General features: G+C 57.6%; 1 protein-coding gene across 1 annotated transcript in view; it reads left to right on the top strand.

The window, feature by feature from the left end:
- ITSN1 (intersectin 1) overlaps positions 1–9,773 on the top strand; it is a 103,849-nt gene that overhangs the window by 65,907 nt on the left and 28,169 nt on the right. The window contains exons 27-30 of the mRNA XM_015560218.1: positions 2,075–2,120; positions 4,144–4,265; positions 5,033–5,150; positions 6,819–7,010. Of these exons, the coding sequence (XP_015415704.1) occupies positions 2,075–2,120; positions 4,144–4,265; positions 5,033–5,150; positions 6,819–7,010 (478 nt within the window). The remainder of the gene's footprint in view (positions 1–2,074; positions 2,121–4,143; positions 4,266–5,032; positions 5,151–6,818; positions 7,011–9,773) is intronic.

Here is a 9,773-nt window from a genome sequence, read left to right as displayed (position 1 = left end):
TGTGCAAGGGTTTCAGGGTGTCCATGCAGTGGACAGCATTGCTCATACACAGACCAGCAAGGCCCGGCCGGCCGCTCAGCCACGCTCCCTCTCTGCTCGGGCTTCCTGTGCTTACGCAGGCGGAGGCCCATCGGCACCCACAGGGCCCCCTCCCCAGCGATCAGCGTGGACACAGCTCTCTGTGACCTTCGAAGCTGGGGGTGGGGGTGGGGGGTGAGAGGGGCCCCAGCCTCCGCAGCCCGGCTGCCCTGAGAGTGAGGCTGGGCCTGGTGACCGCTGCAGCCTCCGTCCCCAGCCTCCCCTCCCCTCGGGCCCGGGATTGGCTTCCGGCTGTTTTAGGCCGGGTCTTCATGACCGTCCTTGCTCTGTGTTCCCTGCTGTGGTCTGAGAATCCTCAGGAGGGAAGGAAGCCCCTCCCTATGGGACAGCCCAGCGGCCCCTGGGTCCCCAGCATCACGCAGATGATATTTGGGGGGCGGGGTGTTTAGGGGCCCTAAACACTAAACTCGCTTTCTGTTACCTTGCACAACCTTTAAAGTGACTTCACCTTTTGGATGAGTTAAAGCAAAAGCCGTTACTTGTATTTGAATAAAGTAGTTTTCTATAGAACACCACCTGAAGCCAGTCAGTAAAAAAATACGCTGACATTTATTAAACAAAAGATCAGTTGTAAGGTGCTTCTTAAATTATTAGTCCTGGGAGAGCTAGCCATGCCAAAGATCTGGGACCTTTAGCTCCATGACTTCACACTTAAAGACTCTGCTATGTCAGCTCGTCCCCCTCCTTGGACATAGTTCAGCGGGTAAGGGAACGCCCTCCAGTCACAGGCCGGACTCGGCCCCATTCCAGAGCCGCCGGGGCTGTGGGCGGGGCTGCTCTCCTGGGGCCTCCGTGCCTGGCAGGGGCAGAGCCTGGACAGGGAGCGGGAGCAGGAGCCACTTGAGCCCCTGTGGGCGTGGCCCCTGGCGCTGTCCTCTCCGTGGGATGTCCGGGGGTTAGCGACAGGCCTGTCCTGGAAGGCGACTGGGCGTTCCCACCGCGTCCTTTCCTTGGATGCGCAGCCTATACACACAGCAAGGGAGGCAGCTACATGTAACCTGTTAGTAAGAAAGTACCCTCGGAGCACAACTCTTAACCAGCTTTCCCTGCAAAACGGCTGTTAGGCCTCAACAGTCGGAGTGAAGGGACGGTGGCAGCTGTGTCCCTTGTAGAGAAGTTACAGGTTTTCACTCACGGTGCCTCCTTATGCGTGCTGAGCCTGGTGTTCTAACTGGAATAAGTTACTGCGAGGAGAGGGGAAAGGCAGAGAGATGCAGAATAAAGTGCTGGGTACGGCCCAGTATGGCCGGGCCGGTGGCCGCCCTGTTGGCTGGACACGCCATGAGCGTCCATGAAGGTGTTCACCAGGCTCTGGGGCGCTTCATAGTTGGGAACACATGTTCTGCTCATGTGGGTGATGCGTCCAGTTCAGAGAGAAAGGAGGGTGCTGTCAGAGCTTAGAGTCACATTAGATGGCAGACCCTGAGGGAGAGGTGCTGACGTCACAGTCTGACATTTTTTTTGAGGAGGTGGGGTGGGGGAGGGGTGTCTGACTTGGCACTGTAGTTCTTTTATTTTTTAAAGGAAATGTAGCAAAATATTGCTATTGCCATGTATTAAATCTGGGCGTTGGGCTTACGGATGTCTGTGCCCTTTAAGTGTGAGCTATTTCATAACTGACCGTGTGAACAGGAAGCATGAGACAGTGTGTAGGACGTGGGCCTCATGTGGGCCTGGTAGACGTGGCCGGGACAGAGGTGCCTGTGCCACCCGGGACCCGAGCCCCTGGGGCCTGCAGGCCACCTGCTCTGCTCTCTTCTCTGAGAAGAGAGTCAGGCTGCGTGTTTGGGGTGCGTCCTCTGCCCCGTGTTCTCCCGTGTTTCCCTCCCTCCTCCCCGTCAGGAGACCCAGTGCCGCTGTTTCCGGGATGAGGGGGGTGCAGGGGCTCAGCGGGTCTGTGTCACCGTTAATCGTTTTTAAGTTGCATGACCGAAACTCTGCAGTATGCAAATGAGACCTTTTGCTCTGTTTTAAGGGCGCTGGAACTGCTGGGAAAGCAGGGAGTTTAGGAAAAAAGCCTGGTAAGTTCCCCCCACACTTCCCTCTCGGGGCCGGGAATGTGCTGGGCAGCCGCTCCCAGGTTCTGGTCTGGGGCCAGGAGCCCGCATGGCAGGCCCTTCCGGGAGCCTCCTCCTGCACCGGCTGTGAGATGGGCCGTGGCTCCACTTGCGGGGGCCGGGGACCCCACAGCTGTGCGGCAGGTGAGAGGCAGTGGTGCCGCAGATGGGGGGGCAGCTGTGAGCTGCGGGTCCCCCTCTCTGGGCTCAGGAAGCCGGGCCATAGTGGTGGCTCCACAAAGGACACGAGTGGTCAGTGCAGGTCCCAGGCGCAGGGCCGTGGGGTGCTCCTCAGGCGCACGTCAGCCCAGCTGCGGTCCTCCCTCCGCCTCAGCGTCAGTTCCAAACCATCAGCTTCTGCTCATGGAAGCGAGAGGGGAGGGAGCAGGTGGGAAGCGTGTGGCTGTGTGCACGTCCTCCCCGCCTCTCAGCCTGAGGAGGTTACAGGCTGAAGGGCCCCTGCCAGGGGGTGTCCCTGTGTGTGCTCAGCGGGGGCCTCCCCTGCCAGGAGAGGGGTTCAGGCTGCGTGGGGTGTCTCTCAGGCTCAGGTAGGGAGCCCTGGCTCAGGTGTCTGCTTAGGGCAGCGGTTCTCAACCTGTGGGTCGCGACCCCTTTGGCGGTCGAACGACCCTTTCACAGGGGTCGCCTAAGACCATCCTGCATATCAATGTTTACATGACGAATCGTAACAGTAGCAACATGACAGTTACGAAGTAGCAACGAAAATAATTTTATGGTTGGGTCACAACATGAGGAACTGTATTTAAAGGGCCAGAAGGTTGGGAACCACTGGCTGAGGGGCAGAGTCTGTCCTGAGTTGTCCCTCCGCAGGGCAGGGTGGGCTTACCTCCGCCCTGGAGCAGCCGGCTGCTCAGGCACATGGTGAGCGAGAGGCTGGGCAGCTGCTGGCCACCAGGCCTGGGAGGCGCAGGAACATCTGAGGCCAGTAGGTCACTGGCCTGGACTTGTCCAGACCGAGAACTTGGGATCTAGACCAGTCCTCAGGTGCTCAGGCCCGGGGTGCTCAGGCCTCGGGGCTCTGGTCGTCAGGGCTAGGGTTGCTCATGTGCCTCTAGACCAGCAGCTCTCAACCTGTGGGTCTCAACCCCTTTGGGGGTCGAACAACCCTTTCACAGGGGTCGCCTAAGACCATCGGAAAACACATACCTAATTACATACTGTTTTTGTGATTCATCACTATGCTTTAATTATGTTCAATTTGTCACCATGACATTGGGGGTCACCACAGCATGAGGAGCTGTATGTATGAAAGGGTCGCGGAATGAGGAAGGTTGAGAACCGCTGCCAGCGAGCGCCGTGGCCTCCCAGCGAGCACCGTGGCCTCCCAGCGCCGCGCTGCTGCTGGGCTTGTCCCCCTGACGTGCTCAGTCAGGGAGAGGACTGTTTGCATTTTTCTGTACTGGCTTGTTTTTGCGCAAACTCCCCACCTTTACTCCATGTTCGTCCTTTAACTCAAAACAAAAAGCAGTCATTTGCATTGACACGATTCCTGCCGATATTCAGGGTCACCCTCGCATGTGAGCTCCGGACACGGCCTGTGGGCGGGGTGCGGCCCTGAGCTGCAGCCGAACTGGGCAGAGCCAGGCTCCAGGGGTCCTGCAGGAGACAGGCTGCTCTCCCCTTGTCCCTTGGTCGCTTGCCTGTCCGTGAGTGGGCGGTGCTGAGTGCTGTGGGGAGAGGGCAGGCAGAGGGCACATGGGACAGAGGAGGCCCAGCTGTTGAGGGAGGGGCTAGGACGGAAAGTGCTGGAATTGGGGGGGCCGCTTGTGGAAGGAAACTGGGAAGTTCCGAGGTGACTGGGTCCTTCCACGTCAGCCTGGGATGGGGCGATGGGTGCGCCTTCCCTTGGAAGAAGACGAGCCCCGAGGTTGGCTTTGATGGTGTGAACCTGTGAGCTGGGTGTGGCTGTGTCTCCTTAGAATGTCCTCCTGACTGACCATGCGCCGTGTCTCCTCTTGTTTTCCAGAAATAGCCCAGGTCATTGCCTCCTACACGGCCACCGGCCCTGAGCAGCTCACCCTGGCCCCGGGCCAGCTGATTCTGATCCGAAAAAGGAACCCAGGTGGATGGTGGGAAGGAGAGCTGCAGGTGGGTGCCTGTCCTGTGGTGTGAACTCCTGTCCAGGTGGGACTACGCAGGCACAAAGGACACTGTTTCCTCACAGAGTGACCCTGCGTTTGGGTAGCGGGAGATGTGCCGTAGTGTCGGAATCTGTTGGGGACTGAGCTTCGGCCCGCCCGCAGCAGGATTCTTCTGAAGATGATACAAATGGTTTGGGTTCCTGACCCAGCTGGTGACTCAGCTGGTGAGAGCTGGGCCAGAGAGTTAGCGAGAGGGTCCCCTGCAGCTCTCCATCTGGCCGTAAGGTCCAGTGGCAGGTTCTGTGTGTCCAAAGCCACCTCTGCCTCACTGTACTTTTAGTTCCTGTGTGTGTGTGTGTGTGTGTATGAGTGCACGTGCTTGTGTGTGTGTGTGTGTGTGTGCGCGTGCGCGCGTGCGCATATGTGGTAGTGCGCGCTTGTGTGAGTGCGCGCATGTGTATGTGTGTGCATGCATGTATGTGTGCGCGCGTGTGTATGTGTGTGTGCGTGTGCTCCGTCCGCCCGCCTGCCCGCAGCTCTCTTCTCTGCACTGCGTCCCTGCAGCCCAGCCCTGCAGGCACCCCGGGCCGCTGACCATGACTTGCTGCCGCGGCTGGACTCGGCCCCAGTGTCTTTGGTTTGCAATGTGCGCCCAGGGGTTCCACTGCGCGCCCCCCTTTCAGCTCCGCGTGCCTGTACGGGTGCCCGTCACAGGGCAAACCAGGAAAGAACGTGAACCTTTTACACATTTTGACGCCACTTTTTTTTTTTTAGGCTCGTGGGAAAAAGCGCCAGATAGGCTGGTTTCCTGCGAATTATGTAAAACTTTTAAGCCCTGGGACAAGCAAGGTCACGCCCACGGAGCCGCCCAAGCCCCCTGCACTCCAGGCAGGTGAGCACTCCTGTCCCCACTGCAGACCCCTGCGCCTCGCCGCCTTCCCACGCGGCCCCTGAGCAGGCGCAGGGCCATCAGCGGAGGGCTCCGTGTCCTGCGACGTGGAGTATGTTTTCCTAAAGGACTGAGTGTCAAGCAGCTTCGTGCTGCGCACAGCAGAGCCCTTGTCGGAACTCTCCCCGCGGGCCTGAAGGCCGTGGCGTTAAAGCCAGCTGTGCCCTGGATCCCCTCCAGCTGTTTAAGCAGGTTTGGCCCTGGGGTGAGGGATGGAGAGGACTTGTGAATATAAATGGCTGGGGCCTGGCGAGGAGGGGCGCTGGAGCTGGAGGCCAGGCCTGCTGGGGTAGAGTGCTGTCACCGAGACGGAATCGCTCCCCGTGACCTTTCCTATGGGTGGGGTCGGGGTGGCTTGGCTCCCTGAAAGGACAGGGACAGGGCTCCTCAGCTGAGCAGCCGGCTACTTCCTGGTTGAAGAGATCGGATTAGATGCTGCCGTGGCATCGGAGCCGGGTGAGGGTGAGGCGAGGGGAGCGGCATCTACATTAGGGCTCTAAGCCCCAGTGGTGGGAGAGGCAGACTCCGCGCCGGCACCGTGGCTGCATGTGCTGTGTGGCCAGTGGAACGCGATGGAAACGGGCCGGCCTTGGCCAGCAGTCAGGGTTGGCAGGCGCTGTGACCGACTCCGGCCCCGGCTGGGCCTCCTGGCTGCGCCTCTGTGTGGGCAGAGGGGTGCGGTGCCAGCTGCCCCCCCCACCCCCCCGCGGGAGGCCTGGCCATGTCCCCTGCATCAGGTGGGTTGAAGCCTCAGAACTAATTAATTTGCTGATGCAATTGAATTGGCTGGAGAGTTTGAAAAATCTTAACCCACATGCAAGTTGGTTACAAAAGATCAGTTAGGCTCCAGCCCAACTCTGCAGCCTTCCCTGTAGGGTCCACATGCAGAGAATGAAAGCAGTTTATCCTCTGACAGTGGTTCTCAACCTTCTGGCCCTTTAAATACAGTCCCTCATGTTGTGACCCAACCATAAAATTATTCTCGTTGCTACTTCATAACTGTCATGTTGCTACTGTTACGAATCGTCATGTAAACATCTGATATGCAGGATGGTCTTAGGCGACCCCCGTGAAAGGGTCATTCGACCGCCAAAGGGGTCGTGACCCACAGGTTGAGAACCGCGACCCACAGGTTGAGAACCGCTGCTCTAGGGAATGAGGCACGAAACGTTCTAGAATGTAGACATTTCTCTTTGACACAGAATTTTGAGGTGCAAAGGTACAGAGAAAAAAAACAGACTTTTTCACTAAGGTTTGGAATTTTTGGAGTCAAATGGTCAGTACCTTCCACCTTAACAGCAAACAGCCCACAGAGAGCCCTGTGGGAAGCCCTGGCCAGCCGGGCCCGTGGCCGGCTCGGAGGCCGCGTCTGAAGGGTCCCACTGCTCGGGGCCGTCCACACACGCCTCCCACTGTCACTGCGTTTTCTGCTGACAAGTGAACGTGACAGGAGGAACATGTTAGAAAAACGGAAGCGTTCGTGTGAAAGGGTGCCGATGTCCGGATTTTGAGCCCTCGGTCTAGCTCTGTGGCTCACACCGTACGGAGCCCGTCCTCGGGGAAAGGGCAGGCTAACCGGTGCCCAGCGCTCACGCCTGCCCCCTCCCGCAGTGTGCCAGGTGATCGGGATGTACGACTACACCGCGCAGAATGACGACGAGCTGGCCTTCAGCAAGGGCCAGCTCATCAGCGTGCTCAGCAAGGAGGACCCCGACTGGTGGAAGGGCGAGGCCGGCGGGCACGTGGGGCTCTTCCCGTCCAACTACGTGAAGCTGACCACGGACACGGACCCGAGCCAGCAATGTAAGTGCGGGGCCCGGCCCCTCCTCGCGCCTCGCGGTCGAACATGCAGCATTGCTCTGACCCCGCCGGCCGCCCAGCGCAGGCGAGGCCCCTCCTCCGCAGTCTCTTTGAAGACCTTCTGTCATGCAGACCTACCTGTGGGGTTGCTTTTATTTTTTTTTCCTTCCGTAGCATGTCCCGTCCCTCCCCGCCCCCCTTTTCCTTTTTTTAAATCATTTGGCACTACGCTGTGTACACGCCTGACTCATTCTCCTAGCTTGAATTTTGCTCATTGTTTTGTTTTGCTTATGTGTTGTTTTCCTCCTTTTTCTAGGAATCATATGTTGTCCATCCCCCCCTCAGGCTTGAAAGTCCTCAAAGAGACCCACTATCCCATATCACTGCCCAGAGGGATGATGGGAGATGCAGCCTTGATCATGTGACTTCCAGCATGATCACCTACTGCCTTCTGAGTAGAAGAACTCACTGCAGAGCAGTTTACCTCATTTGACCTTAGTTGCATGTGATGGCAACGTGGAGTTACTACTTGCAGAGATAGAAGCAAAAATTACAAACACACAGGGTAGTGGGTCCTTTTGTGGCTTTCCTAGTGACTCAAATCGACTGCCCCCACCTTTGCACAGGTGCTTTCAATAGTTTTAAAATTATTTTTAAATATATATTTTAGCCTTTTAATAAAATAAATAAAGAAATTACTCCTTTGCTATTTTGGTTTTGCAAAAAGACCCACTATCAAGGAATGCTGCATGTGCTGTTAAACATGTTCCAGGTGCCCGTGAATCTGAGACTCGCCCAGTGTGACCAGCTCCGCGGGGCGGGCGGCTCCCTGCGGGAGAAGCGCAGAGGGGGTCAGTGTGTCTCAGAGACGTGTAGAACCGGCGATTAAACAGAGTGTGGTGCTTGTCTGTGTGTTCCAGATGTACCTGGTGAGCATGTAACAACATCCTGTACATAGGACGTGGTTTCTCCCATGACTACGTTATTCCCTTGTACGATGCGCTAGTCCAATTGCATTGGTTTTATTTTGCACAGTGACCTTGTAGCCACATGAGAAGCACCTGGGCTTTTGTTTGGGCTCAGATTTACCGGGTTGAGTTGGTGTTTTCTGTTTTGGGTTTTAAACTTGGCGTGTTTTCATACCATAATCAGTAGACAATGCCATCGAGGTTGTCACGAGCAACAGTGTATACACAGTCTCTTTGTGTCTGTTACATGGCGTTTCCTCCCAGTTACTTTTCATGGAATGACTTACTTTGAACAAGTAATTTTCTTGACAAGAAAGAATGTATAGACGTCTCCCTGCGATTAATTTCCAATGTTTACATTTTTTAACTAGACTGTGGATTTCTACAGCGTAGAGGACGGGCGCACGGTCCGCGCCTGTGGTAGGTGTAGCTGAAGCCCTGTGTGTCTCTAAACACTAGTGGGAAGCTCTCCATAAGTCCCGTTGCCGACGGCCCGCAGCACGGGCGGGGAGCCCAAGCACAATCTAGCAGTTCTAACAGCGACTTTTTAACCGTAGCAACCTGTTTGTGTGTCTCCCCTGGAGACTGCTGGCCGCGCAGAGCCCTCCCTCGCTCGCGTGGCTGCGCGCTCCCCTGCGCTTCAGTATTTCCATGGATACGAATGTAAAATATATAAATATATAAGCCTGCGGCTTTAACAACTGTAACTCAACTTTGGAATAGTTATGTGTATAGATAATTAAATTCTTCCTATAAAAGCTGAACGGATGTCTCTGTGTTCTTGCTGGGACCTGGCGGTGTGACGGAGCCACACAGACGGCCAGCAGGTGGCTGCCCACGTGTGGGTGAGGCCCGTGCCCTGAAGCACAGACTTCACGCCCTCCCTGCGCCCTCCAGCGACCTCCCTCTCTCCTGTACGCCCCTCCCTGGTCCGCATGCAACCTGCGGCCCCTCCCGGTCCTGGCCTCGAACAGAACTGCCTCCCAGCTAGCGGTTCACTCGCTCATGGGGCTGTGGCTACGTTACTGCTCCGTTGACGGCGTGTGAGTGGACTCAGGGTTCAAAACATTTCTCCCCAAGGTGGATCATAATAAGGGTCTGTAACATCCAGAAAGTATGTGGGTGAAGATGGGACGCTCACCCCTCCACACCGGTCACCGTCCGTCCGCCTCGCACACTCGTCGCCTGGGCAGAAGTACCTGAGTGTCCGCACGGAACGGCCAGTGCCCACACACTGACTGTCAGAACCCCGCCTCCCGGCCACGTGGGGAAAGCAATCCCCCTTCAGAACAGCGAACATGTGGGGGATCCACAGGTGTGGGCGCCCCGCCAGGTTCTGGGGACAGTGTGTGTGGGAGATCAGGAGCCGAGACCTTAGGAGAATTGGGAGGCCAGGCGGTGTGGAGCGGCCATGGGGGGGTGGGGGCGGGGAAGGGGGTGTAGGGCGACACACAACCTTCCAGGAGGGCCTGAGCTGAGCCCCGCAGGATCCCAGGAGGCCGGGAAGGGCAAGGAATGGCGCTTCTGGGGGGCGGTGCCCTGCAAAGGCCCAGGGCGGGCAGCGAGCTCGGTCTCCGTCCCCTCCTGAGGAGCCGGGTTCCTCCAGCCCCGGGTTGGGCAGGATGGCAGTGCTCCCTGAATCCGGGCAACCCTTCCCGCACACCCTCTTGGGAGATCCCCCTGGGCCGTCCTCGGGGCTCGGGTCGCGGACACGGGCTCCCCGGGAAACCACTGTTCCCTCAGCGTCCACTTGCACGGCGAGTGTCCACTGTAGCCCAGGCCTCTGACGGGACAGTAA

The sequence above is a fragment of the Myotis davidii genome, unplaced genomic scaffold (genome assembly GCF_000327345.1).
Source record: "Myotis davidii unplaced genomic scaffold, ASM32734v1 scaffold170, whole genome shotgun sequence".
Taxonomy (NCBI): domain Eukaryota; kingdom Metazoa; phylum Chordata; class Mammalia; order Chiroptera; family Vespertilionidae; genus Myotis; species Myotis davidii.
Note: the sequence above shows the minus strand (reverse complement) of the source record. Positions and strands in the feature narration are given on the sequence as shown.